This window comes from Rhodamnia argentea, chromosome 7, assembly GCF_020921035.1.
Source record: "Rhodamnia argentea isolate NSW1041297 chromosome 7, ASM2092103v1, whole genome shotgun sequence".
NCBI classification, from domain to species: Eukaryota; Viridiplantae; Streptophyta; class Magnoliopsida; order Myrtales; family Myrtaceae; genus Rhodamnia; species Rhodamnia argentea.
The window spans coordinates 26,227,449-26,240,099 of NC_063156.1; the positions used below are offsets into that span (position 1 = coordinate 26,227,449).

Consider the following 12,651-nt stretch of genomic DNA (forward strand, 5'->3'; position numbering starts at 1 on the left):
TGTGATTTGTTTCATTTTGAAGGAATCAACACGAGTATTTCATTAGCCTTTTCATCTTCTTTGATTGCGTTGTATCCTTGCATAATAAGTGAATTCTGTAATTTTTTTTTTGTCAAATGTAAATTTGGTATTTGATTCATGAACTTGATTATGAAATTCAAGTACGTCGAGATTGATTTTTTTTTTATATTCTTACTTAATTTAAATTTTACAAATCACATGCTTTGACTGTTTTTAAAATTTTTTGAAAACTTCCGAAACTTTGACAATATTCAAATGATTACGAATCAAATCCACAGATAATTTAGACCCAAAAAAAAAAAAAATTCGACGGATAATGGTTTCATAATTTTTTTAATTCAAATAATATTATAAATTTTGAGGGGACAATAAAAGATTATATTATGCTTTTTCTTAAGTCCAAACCAAAGAGCCCTTTTAAAGTAAATAAGACTTCACACTTTCGAGAAATCACAACCCCTTTTCTTATGCTCAAAATAGGTTGTCTATGCAAAGTGCGCTTTCGCTAGCCTTGTTTTATTGAAATCATTTCTTCAATCACTTCCTAAATTTTTTGAAACGACACACACGGTTTTTGAAGATTGGCCCAATGGGCAATAACGTTCCTAAATTTCAAATTTATTTAATATGATCGTATGAACTTTAGCTTAACGTGAAATATGTCCCCGAACTTCTGATTTGTTGATATGATTCCTGAATTTTTTATACATGTTCAATCTAGTCTTTACACTCGATGAAAATACTGAACATGCACAAAAAATTCAAAGACCACATTCAACAAATCAGAAGTTCAAAGACGACATTGCACATTTAGGTAAATTTTAAGGACCACATTAAACAAATAAAAGTTCGAGGACATTGCCCACTGAACCAAAGTTAAAAATTTATTTGTGTTACTGTCCCTAAATATTTCTACTTAGCTAAATAAAAAGGAATTGCGAAACATGGTTAATTAAGGAGATTAAGAAATTAAATTGTTATAATATCATGAACCTTTATACAAATGTACACTGCCAACAACAGTAATGGCAAGTGCAATTAAAATTAAGGTGAAAGGCTGCTGCCAGCGTTCAGATCATCACAAATCCCGCCTGCAATAAAATTCACTTACTCTCGTTTTGATATCAATAAATTCCCTCTTCATGGAGGGAATCCAGAATTCTGAAGACAAAATTCATACAACAATTGCATGAATAACCTCCCATCCATCATCATCTGGCAGCTAAAAGAGTGCTGCTGACGGTCGGATCATAGCATAAGTTACAAGGCTTGGTTACGTAGTTCACAGCAGCATCATGCGTGGATTGTCAAAACTAAGCACACTCTTCGTCTAACCTTTTGCAAATGGCTGTCAAGTCGACCAAATGCCGCATCGTCGGCCTTCCATGGGGGCAATTCCAAGGAGACTTGAGATCTGCCAAATGTTCAAGTATCTGCACCAAAGATGGGTCGGGCGGCAAACCAATTATATCACTGTCGTTTTATTATCGACGGCTAGCCAACAAGCCCAGATAGTAGAATTATCTAGCCATCCAAGGTAAATAAGCTTCGCTACAAGGGGAAAATATCCATAAAAGGCAAAATGACATGTCAATCACCTTTTGCATCTCGCTTTTTCCAAGAGGATCTCCAATCCTGACAGAGGATCTACATGCCCGTGAGGCCAGCATCGCACGAACTCTAGATGGGCATACAGAACTGATAGTGTCCGATCTGTAAGAGCCAAGTATCGAGCATTCCCCTTGGCCGTCAGCAAGAGTGGAGATCAGGTCTTTGACATCTGTTTACAAAGGCAGTCAGCATTCTACATCTTGTAGTGTAATTTCAGCTACCACAGAAGTACTTGCAGAGGTGACTTTCCTGGACAGAATGTGGAAGTCTACAGTGTAGTCGCATATGCTTATATGCTTATCAACTGATCCTCTTGGTGCCGTAGAGATGACATTCTATAAGTAATCATTATCCAGTAATAGATGGACCTAAATTGTTAATCTATTCCAAAGAAATGAGAATGATCTGCCCCTGTTCTCTCTCTTGAGACAACTACTTCCTAATGCTTTCCACTTGCATTCTAGAGGCACGGTTCAAACCGAAAAAGGTTAAGCTGCATAATTTTGACCCTTCCAAAACCCGATACAGAAGGAACCTGGCAAGGCTGGCATCCTTAATTCATTTTCAGTTTTACCTTTCATCAAACAGCATATGATTTGTTGGCCAAAACTAAGGACACGTTAAAATCTTCTTATGAAATAATTCCATGTCCTGCATGAGCGTCCAGATATTATAGCTTTGACTTAATAGCTCAAAAGGGTAATCGGATGGATGCTCAACACAAAAGCTTGACTGAACATTCTGCAATTAGTAATTACCATCACCTTGAAAGAGGGAATCTAAAGAGGAAGTACCTTCTACTCCGAAGGTTATGTTTTTACTGAAGGGAATGGCTGTTAGTCTAAAATGGCATCCTGGTGGAGCATGTGGATCTTCTTCCAGGGTAAAACCATTCTTCCTGACATTTAGCAAAGACACAAACGTTATGTCACCATGAAATGAAACACTGCACATTGAATGCACAACAAAGTTGTGGCATGGAGTAGAATCACCAGACATAGAATGTTCAACACAAATGAAAATGACATTTGTAATTCCACTTGCTAGTTTTCCGACTTTACTATCACCCTAGAAATTGGGATAGCAGACTACAAGTGTAGCTATGAGAATGATAAAAGACATTGTCAGAAGAATGTTATGTCACTAGTTGTATGTGCCAACTGCAATCACCGTATATGAACTATTTCAATAAAGCATTTCCTTGATTCTTTTTCCTTTTAAGATTAGCCTGCCCGAGTCCCAGGAACCATCCTCAATGTCTTCAAAACTTCTCTTATTACCTGAACACCTAGCATTATGAGTTCCAAAAAATTTCCTCCAAAATCATCAGCATCGTCAAGATGGTTATGAGAAGGCATGGAATTTCGAGAGAAGAAAGAACTGTAGGAACTCTTTTTAGCTGACAAATTATTCTGTTCATTTTCCTGTTTTCCTCTATGACATCCTTTCTTTATTCTATATTGACGAAGCAGGCAATTTCGTGGCAAATATGAAAATTCTAATAACAGCATAAAGACCAGATGGGATGAAGATTGCACCTGATTGTGTCCATATGCATTGACGCTACCACTTCTTCTTCAGGAGATAACTCCAACCTTAAAGGCCTACATATGAGTTTAGTGTAAAATCAAAACTTGAATTTCTATATTCAAATGAAATGTTTCATACACTGGAAATAAACTCAAGCAAGTAATTCAATCCCAAATCCAAGTCCAAACTTTGCAACTATGGTAAATATACAACAGATTTCTGCCCAAGTAACTTACTGCTTTAAGACGCAAAAAAAAAACTTACTGCTTTAAGCATGGCATACAGAAAGGACATAGAGAACAGCATTAACATAGACATTTGCATCTACCTGATTATCATGCAGCAGGGTCAACACAGGTATTGCCAAATGATTCCAATAGCATGCAGATTCAGTAGTTATGTTAGTTCCACAAACAAGATGAAATTTCCAACTGTAAACCATGGAAAATGAAGCTAAGACACTACTAAATTATTTGAGCATGCATAGTGAAATTTAATGTCAAAGCTTTAAACCTTGAACGATGAAAATGGATACTCCAAACATATCTCAAGGTTGCATCACCATAATCTCGTGATACCTGGTCTTCTAACTGATCATTATTGGGGAAAAAAGACACATCTTGGAGGAAGTCCCAAGACAACAAACCTGAGCTGGTTCTGCCATGTTCACTTAACAAGCAGAAACCAACACTAGGTATTTACAACAGGAATTAATGATATTGAAAGCATGAAGTTAAATTAATTACTGACTCTGGTCACCAAGTAAAGTCATCTCGGAGCATGTCTGAGAGCTGGAACTTTGGAGATAAATTTTCAGGTATGGCAAAGGAACAACAAACTGACAGATCCAGCCAAAGCCAAAAGGCAGCAGAATTTGGAAAAACTTTCCCAACAAACTCTTAAAGGGTAATTTAATTGCAAGATACAGTTGACTCCTAGATCAAAGTGTTCCGCAAGAAACGAGAGAGCAGTAAAGCCCAAATTAGAGGCCCCAAATCAGTGTCTTATGTGGCCTTTTTAAAAAAAAAAAAAAAGTCAGGCAAATCTACATTCGAGGAAGAGTTAGGTATAGGTCAGTGACTAATAAACTCAATGAAGCAGATATTAAGCTCCCCACCTAAGTAAGGGCTGTTGGTTCAAGATGGTGGAATGGCAGAGACGCTCAAAATTAAACTTCTCATCAGCAGCATGCTGCAGAGAAAAGACTTGGAATCACTCATCCATCTTAGCTTAAGCAGTCAAATGATAATTGCAGGAAAGATGCAACAAATGCTCATCATTTGGCAAAGAAGGGAACAAAATTTAGATAACCAACGCAGAATTAAGCTCCGAAACAATGTTTGAATTTACCTGATCCACTATAAACAAGTCTTCATCTAACTTGCCAACAATAAAACCTAGGTTGAATTGCCCGATTACCTGCAGAATGAAATAGACAGATAACAGTGTTAATGTACAAGAGCTGCCAAAAAGATTGACATAAATTGAGCAATTGAGGGTAGCTAATTCAGTATTCAGTATGCGATCACCATGCTGGGGCTTATAGAGAAGAAGTGGCCAGTTGCCACACATGAGAAGCAAAACCTCAGTTTAGTCAAGGTGTCATGCTTCGTTATCACACAGTAAAAGGGGATCCAGAAAAGAAGAGTAACCATGTCTCCCACAAAACTGCTATTTCGGTTTACTTAAGCAAATCTCAGGGAGACATACAAGCTGATGCTCAAACATTTCCATGTTCGTGACAAATATATGATTTATGACCTGCATTCGACAAAAATCTTCTTTCTTGAAACATATTTCCAACTCCTTTGTTGCTGCAGCTAAAGCCCTTGCTTTTCGCTCCTCATTGTCTGGCTGAGAAACCTCCAGTGTTGCAGCAGCATACTGTCTGCGAATTAGCATCAGCACCCTTTTTTTATCAGAAACAGAATGGAGTTTTGACTATCAGTTGTATCACAAAAGTGAAATTGCAGACCTTTTTGACTTCACAATCCTACATCTATAACCCCCTGACTGCAATCTGGAGAGCCTCTTCTGTCTTCTTGTCTGTAGCTCTTGAAAAGAAAATTGCAAAGAAGAAAACATCCTTTCACTAGGCAAAGGCATCTGAGTATCTACTATGGACCCAGAAGCTAGAAAAGAGGTATCTGATGCACAAAGATCTTCTGCCAAATTGTCATTGCCCTTGCTGATTAAAACTTCCTCAGCAAGAGGCAATACTTTCTCCTGATCCATCAATACCTATAAGAGGAAGAGACCATGAAATGAAATTCAAAACCTGACAATTGAATCACTAGAAAACACTGTTGTTAAATGAGGTGGCTACAAATTCTTGTCATGAGAGAAGGCTACATCAAAGTATGCTTCTAGTGATTGCAAAAAATGCCAACCAGTTTGCTTCATCCGGAGAGTACAGCAGTCGGTAAAATAGAAGGTGTGCATATTATTAACAATCTCTATTTACTAGCTAGTTACAATTCCAGCGATAACCTACTCCCTTCAATTAAGGCTGCTTTGTGTGCACCAAATAATGAATTCTGAAGCAATCAGGAAGCAATTTGTGGCCTGAATTGAGTCCAACAGGCGTGACCAATCAAAGTGCTCCTGAAAAATGGTTGAGCCATACACATGGAAGCAATTCCAGACTTAAGCTAACAATAGCAGTAACATGGTGTTTAACCATCAATGAGACATGTGAATACTCATTGTAGCCAGCACATCACTTCTCTTCTTTCCAATTGGAGGGCATTTTACATAATTCATTTGCTCATTCTCATTCTTGTTTTTCATTCGTCTTAAATCCATAGCTTGTCTAAGATTTTTTTGGTCACACACACACATAGGACTCAAAGCATTTCATCATAGCATCCCAGCACGACTATAAGTCCCAAAGACATATTTTGACAAAAAGCATGGTACAATGCTTAAATCGAGTTATAGCATGGTTCATTTTCGACCATGGTTGTGTGAGTTTGCACTTGCTTTCGGGTGACAGGCAAACGCCTAGAGAGCTTTTGTATGGAATTGAACACAAAAGTTTACTAACTTTACAAACTACCACAATTATGCTTGTAGCTAAATTCATTATAACAATAAGCTGTCACGTACCTCCTCAAGCTCTCCCTCATTAACGCTACCATCAGAAATATCAATTTTTCCAGAGAGTTCTTTCTTATGATGCTTGGAGGGCACAAACTCAATTTCTTCATCAGCAACATCAATTTGCTGATGCTTAGCTGGACAACTTATGCCTACAGAGTGTATTTCGGAATGGTCCTTCTCCAACGGAAGATGAAGCACGTGATTTCCCTCATTGACACTGCCATCAGAAATATCAATTTTTCCAGAGAGTTCATTCTTATGATGCTTGGAGGGCACAAACTCAATCTCTTCATCAGCGACATCAATTTGCTGATGCTTAGCTGGACAAGTTATGCCTACAGCGTGTATTTCTGAATGGTCCTTCTCCAACGGAAGATGGAGCGTGTGATTTCTTAAGACAGGCATTTCAGATAGTGCAAAAGTATTGTTCTCATGCTTTCTCTTACTTACAGTAACAAAATTTTTAAGTGATGACTGAATACCGCTTGAGCGACTGTGAGAATCTCTTTGAGAAATTGGATTCTCAACTGAACCTGATAGGTTTTGAGAATGTTCTTCAACAGTGATGCCTTTGTGGTGGGTTGTCATTGTGCTGTCGTTGAAATAATTAAACTTATCAAGACTGTGAGCTCTCAGAGTGAAGCCCCGAGTAACTAATTTATCACCTTTATGTTTATTCAATCCTTCCACCACGGGGGAGGCCTGAATTTCACATCTGACTTCTTGAGGGGAAACATCTTCATCTGCAGCATGCTCCACAGCAAGATCTCTCATATTATGGCCTTCCCCCAAAGGTGATTCTTTAATCAATGGATAAGATTTATCATCAGAAGAAAGCATCTTCAAGCCATCCACTTCCCTTGAAGGATCCTCGACCTTGTTAACACAAAAGCTTGTGTTGCTTGAGGAATAGATCTGCTGCAAACCCTGCCTTAGGGCATGTAATATGGAGCTTTCATCAGAAAAAAATATTTTCCTTTTGTCAGGGGTTACATTAACATCACAAGCTCTTGTTGGAACAGCGAAGTCCATAACTGCAACAGGATACTGCTTTGAGTTTGCACCTTTATATAACTCATTAACAAGCTTGCTTACTTTAGGCATATCAACCGGTCTTCCATTCACGAAAAAGAATTGTCTATCTCCCAAATTGCGTCCACTACCCAGTCCAGGCTTGGAAAGAAAACCCTCAACTGTACAATCCTCCGAAACACTAATCGTCACAGGCTCTAGGCATTTAAATGTATTCATTCCAAACACTGTTATGATATTATCTTTGAGAGAGCCACTTCCTTGTGTTTTAAGTACGACAGACTTTGCATTTCTTCCAGCTGTGTTGGTACAAACAATCCGAACTCCCTTGGCAATAAGAGCATAGGCCTGAAAATCAAAGTTATTGAAGGAAATGCAAATTTTCTAATTAAGGATGCTGAAGCTGCACCAAAGAAATAAACGACATTCCATACTTCAAATGCCAAACCGAAGAACTTAAATAGATAATGATTCAGCAGGACAACATAGTGGCAGAAGTGTGATATACTGAATCTATGATAAGATAATCAGAATCTATACGAACCTTGAACCGTAATCCTGAAAGAAACAAAGCACCTATACTAATTACACAACGAAAACCACTTGTCAAGAAAGCCAGCAAAAATCAATAATGCAGAAAAGATGCACCTAGTTTCCCACACAAATACCTACCATACTACTATGCTCCAAATTAACAAGTTCAGATTTATCGACAATGGTAGTACATGTATAGATATTAAGCTTGCCGATTTCGCAATGTTATAATACCCAGCAGATGTAGAGTATGTAGCCAAAGATAATCAGAGGCGAGATGGTATTGAAGGATATAAGCCATAACAATAATACAATTCAATTGTGAAGCTAATATGAAACACTCACATTCATTAAAGATATCAATTTCCCATATTCTTTACGGATATTTCGGCTAAATTCTTTGCTTCGCACCGGCAGATTCGAGAATAGCTTTTTGACAGTAACCGTTGTCCCAACTTGACGCGCTGTCTTCGTCTCAGCGATTAGTAACCCCGTGTGGTCAAAAGTCAAGTGCGTGGCGACTGACTCATTTTTTGTCCTCGTCTCAACTGTTAAATTCCCTAAGGCACAGAGGGAGCTCAATGCCTCACCTCTAAAGCCGAAAGTCGTCAACGACTGAAGATCCAGAAAATCAGCTAGCTTGGAGGTGTGATGCTTAAGGGCAAGAACCTGTATTGATCAAGCACTAAGCCAATATTAAGCAAAGTCTTGATAAAAAACCAGTTTAAGGCTAAAATCTAGCACGATTTTGATTACAGGAAATCCACCACATTAGGAAATAGGATTCAACTGAGCCGTTTCCCAACAAACAACTTTTGAGTTTTTTTTTGAGTAATCAAAAACTACTGTCCTGCTTTCAGTAAGCCACTCTCTCTTTTCTTATTTCCTTATTCATATGTTTACACGCCCATCCTTCTACCGATCATCATAGTGCTTTTCTGGCACGGTTAAATTTTAGAGCAATCACATCCACGTTCAGTTCAACATCGTTTGCTAGTACGAAGCAAAAGAGCATTGCCCTACAGTACGATGGAGATCGAGGATCAGAATGGACGCCATTCCAGCATTGACCGAGCTAAATCAATACACCCTAACCACTCTTTCACTATTGCACACATGAAGAGTCCAAATCCCGACACGCACATAGTCTCGCCACCCGAGAGCCAAAGTAAGACGAGCAATACCTTGAAGTTGCTCGGCGAAATGCCGCAACCGTTGTCGACGACCTGGAACCACTCCTGCCCGTACTCCTTGAGGGCGATCTCGATGCTGGTGGCGCCGGCGTCGAGGCTGTTCTCGACGAGCTCCTTGACGGCGGAGGAGAGGTCGAGGATCACCTGGCCGGCGCATATCCTGTGGACGGCGCTCTTGTTTATGGGCCGAATGGCTGGAGAAGGAGAAGCCTCCGGCGTCTCCGCCTCCATCGAAGGGGGGCAAAAAGAAGCCCTAATCACCCGAACGTCGGAGTCGCACCTCTCGCCATCGGAGGCCGGTTAACTAGTGCGAAGATAAACGAAAGGCGCCGATTCCTGACTAAGAACGCCACGAGCCAGTGAGAGTGACGGAGTGGGTGTTCTGGGTTTCGCGGCGGGTTTTGCCGCCAAAAGCACTGAACGACATCGAGCGAGTCCCGAGCGGTGGCAAATTCGTGAATACGAAGCGCCGGTGAGCCCACAATCGTAAAAGCATTTCAATCAAATTCTTCTGTGGGAATAATTACCAATTAATATCGATCATCTTGCTGAGATTATCACGTAAACAGGCGTATGCACAATCGCTAGAATTTGGTTTCGCGTGAAAATAATCGTCCCGCGCTGTTATTCATTATTAAGGCCTCATTTATTTAAAAAACATCTTTTTAAAAAATAATGACTTAAATTGATTACAAAAATAAATAGACGAAAAAATATTTTTTACCATCTATGACAATATTTAAACATAAATTATTATCACTAATAAAAGTATTTTTCATTAATTAAATAAATTAAATAATATATAGTAAAAATAAAATTATTTTTTACATATAATTCACTTTCTGCTAAATATAAATAAATCTACTAATCACAGTCATAAGCGACTAATTAACTAAAAGGAAAATATCGAGTTGCTCGAAATGGGATGAAATGTGAATCAAAAAAATTGTTTGACTCGTAATTCACCTTGATCAGAAATACCGTACCGTACGAAACATCGATTTTGGGCTATCAAGCTCAACGATATTTTTATTAACATGTCGTATCGTACGAAACATCGATTCCGACCGTGGAGTCGACACATGGAATATCTTCTAGTAAGTGGTGATGTCTCCACCGTAACAAGTTTCTGCACTCGCACACAAAATACCGTTCATCGTCGGCCACACAAGACTGGAAGAAAACAACCAAAACCAAACGGGGACCTCCAAAGCAAAACGCGCCTCATGGAAAGCGGGAAAAGCTATTGGGCCGTCGCAACCTCCCCATTCGCGGCGGCGGGCCCACGCTCCGCCTCGTCGAACGCCTTCGCGATCCGATCCAGCGGGACCAGCGGCAGGTAGCCCGACACCGGGTAGTCCCTCTCCGCCGCGTAGCACACCGCCCTGTTGTACTTCTCCGCCCAATAGGCCACCGTGGGCACGGCGATCTCCGCCACCTGGGGGAAGAGCGGCATCCCATTCAGGCGGCGCCAAATGGCCACCGCGTACTCCTCCGCCACAGGCTCGCACTTCCCGTACATCTCCCTGGCCGCGGGCTCCAACCTCTTGTACCCGCTCCTCGCGGCGTCCGCAAAGCCGGCGCGCTGCACCTCCGACGCCATGGCTCGGGCTTGGGTCGACGCTTGCTTCACCAGCGACGGCACGAGGCTGTCCAGCTCGTGCACGTACTCGTCAACCTGCGAAGCAGGGGGAAAAAACAACACCTGAACATAGATTATCTCCATAGTTCATAACTGATACCAACGTTTCTTCATCCCAAGAAAATCGCCTGCAAACCGCAATGTCACCGAGCATACGCAACACTGACGTTATAGAAATATGAATAGATTTCCAGGACAAGAGGCAATTCGAGATTAGGCTACAAAACATGACATGCACCGTGTTCTCACAATGACCTTGGAGTCGATGAAGCGGAGGGCCTCGAAGGGCACGTGTTGGAACCTGTCGTACAGCGGCCCGACGACGGTCCTGACGGTGGCCTCGACGGTCTGGACGCCCGGCCTGAGCGGGCCGGAGTTCTCCTTGGCGAATTCGTAGAGGGTGGAGAAGCAGATCACCATGTAAATCGCGGCCATCTGGACGAAATCCAGGTACTTGAGCCTCCTCTCATCGTACTCAACCTATACAACACGGAAAAACAGAAGGAATTCACCCCTTGGTTAGAAGTTCTGAGTTCTTCCGTCCTTTCGTGTTCGACAAAATCATCATTCGATTCTTCGCCTCCCACTCCACTCTAGTGGATTCTTTCAAGAGATGCATTTGAATTGCTCCGCGCATCGAAATCGGAAAACGACTTACGTTCTCCGTTTGCGGTTTGGGCTCGGAATCCGCCATCGTTCTTTCTCAAAACCCTAACGTCGTTGGGGATGCGAAAGACGCCTGCGAAGAACGCCTTCGCTGAGGGAAGTGGCAACCGTTATAAGGAGACGAGGGCTTGGTTTCCCGAAGGACGATCCCCCATCACGTAGGCGACGGTCTAACCCGAGGGAAAGCAACGGCTTCGCTCCAGTCCGAGCCGCGCTGCCACTTGGCGCGCGGTGATTGGCGATGTCAGGTCATGGGCATTCAACGTTGACGGCTTCCGCGCTGACGCTGGCGATAGCGTTACCGGGGACGGGTCCTTGAAAGCGGGTCCACTCGGGACACGTGGAGGGCGCTCGATCGACGGGCAATGAAGATAGTGACACGTGGCGTTGTCGGGAGATGGCTTGGTCACGGGGATTCGCGGTACGTGTCGTGTCAGCATGGTATGGGTAATGGGTATGGGGCATGGCGGTGAGGGTGGGGATCGGCATTGGCACGGAAGACGAGGCAAGCACGGGTCGGGCACGAGGTTCGAAGGAGATGAGAACCATCATATCTTACAAGATGAAATGTAAGAATAAAGATGAACATAGGAATACCGAGATTGTTTCAATTATTTCATGAAAAAATCATCACTGGATCTGGACGTGACAGACTACTTGCAGTTGCCGTCGTTTAAGTATTTACGGTCCATTAATTTGAATAACAACAATTTCTGACAAGTTATTATTTTATTTTTCGAATATTTGATTCACAAAAAATTTATTAATTTGCGAAAAAAAGTTCTCATTTGATTGAAAATAATAATTCTAGATTAGGAGGGAAATGATTTTGAACAAGAAAATTATTTTTTCTAAGGCTCCGTTTGTTTTGTGAAATCTTTTTTCCAAGGAAAATATTTTTCAAATTTTTGGGTTCACATAAAATAAACTAGTTTACAAAAATATTTTCCACCAATAACAAAAAAATAGATTCAACGGTGGGTAAATGATACACTCTTTTTGAAAAGAGAAAATCATTTTCTTCATATTTTCTCCTTGCACTCCTTCGCCTATCTTTTCTTTTTTAATTATTTAAAAATATCCCAAATTTTAAATTTCCTTTTTTTTTTCTATTGCCGGTTGTTGGCAATCAAAGATGGGCAAGAGACAAGCCTCGCCATCCTCAAGCAAGCTCCACCTTGCTAGATTTGGCAAGGTCAAGCTTGCCTGAGGCCGACGAAGCTCTAACTCGACCTCGCCGGCTTAAGGTGAGTGGCCGCAATGGGTCATCGGTCGTCGCCGGGATCGGTGATCGGTAGAGAAATTAAAAAAAATAAAAAA

The 12,651-nt window shown here is 41.1% G+C and overlaps 2 protein-coding genes across 5 annotated transcripts; both read right to left on the bottom strand.

Moving 5' to 3' along the window:
• Positions 1 to 973: 973 nt before the first annotated feature.
• LOC115742377 (DNA mismatch repair protein PMS1) lies at positions 974 to 9,525 on the bottom strand. 4 transcript variants are annotated; one of them, XM_048282396.1, is made up of 12 exons: positions 9,015 to 9,523; positions 8,176 to 8,499; positions 6,613 to 7,644; positions 6,271 to 6,426; positions 5,138 to 5,403; positions 4,924 to 5,050; positions 4,513 to 4,581; positions 4,280 to 4,353; positions 3,171 to 3,236; positions 2,427 to 2,530; positions 1,620 to 1,801; positions 974 to 1,454 (listed from the first exon to the last, which is right to left on the bottom strand). In XM_048282396.1, exons 1-12 carry the CDS (start codon positions 9,252 to 9,254, stop codon positions 1,335 to 1,337), a joined length of 2,760 nt encoding a protein of 919 aa, XP_048138353.1. In that variant the 5' UTR covers positions 9,255 to 9,523; the 3' UTR covers positions 974 to 1,334. The 4 variants fall into 4 exon arrangements, with proteins under 4 accessions (XP_048138353.1, XP_048138352.1, XP_048138350.1 ...); XM_048282395.1 differs by having other exon boundaries at positions 974 to 1,435; positions 6,271 to 7,644; positions 9,015 to 9,525; XM_048282393.1 differs by having other exon boundaries at positions 974 to 1,459; positions 6,271 to 7,644; positions 9,015 to 9,525.
• Positions 9,526 to 10,133: 608 nt separating this feature from the next.
• LOC115742391 (stress-related protein) lies at positions 10,134 to 11,466 on the bottom strand. Its single transcript, XM_030676642.2, has 3 exons — positions 11,324 to 11,466; positions 10,921 to 11,145; positions 10,134 to 10,701 (listed from the first exon to the last, which is right to left on the bottom strand). The coding sequence occupies exons 1-3, from the start codon at positions 11,357 to 11,359 to the stop codon at positions 10,267 to 10,269; spliced, it is 696 nt and encodes a 231-aa protein (XP_030532502.1). The 5' UTR covers positions 11,360 to 11,466; the 3' UTR covers positions 10,134 to 10,266.
• Positions 11,467 to 12,651: the final 1,185 nt, after the last annotated feature.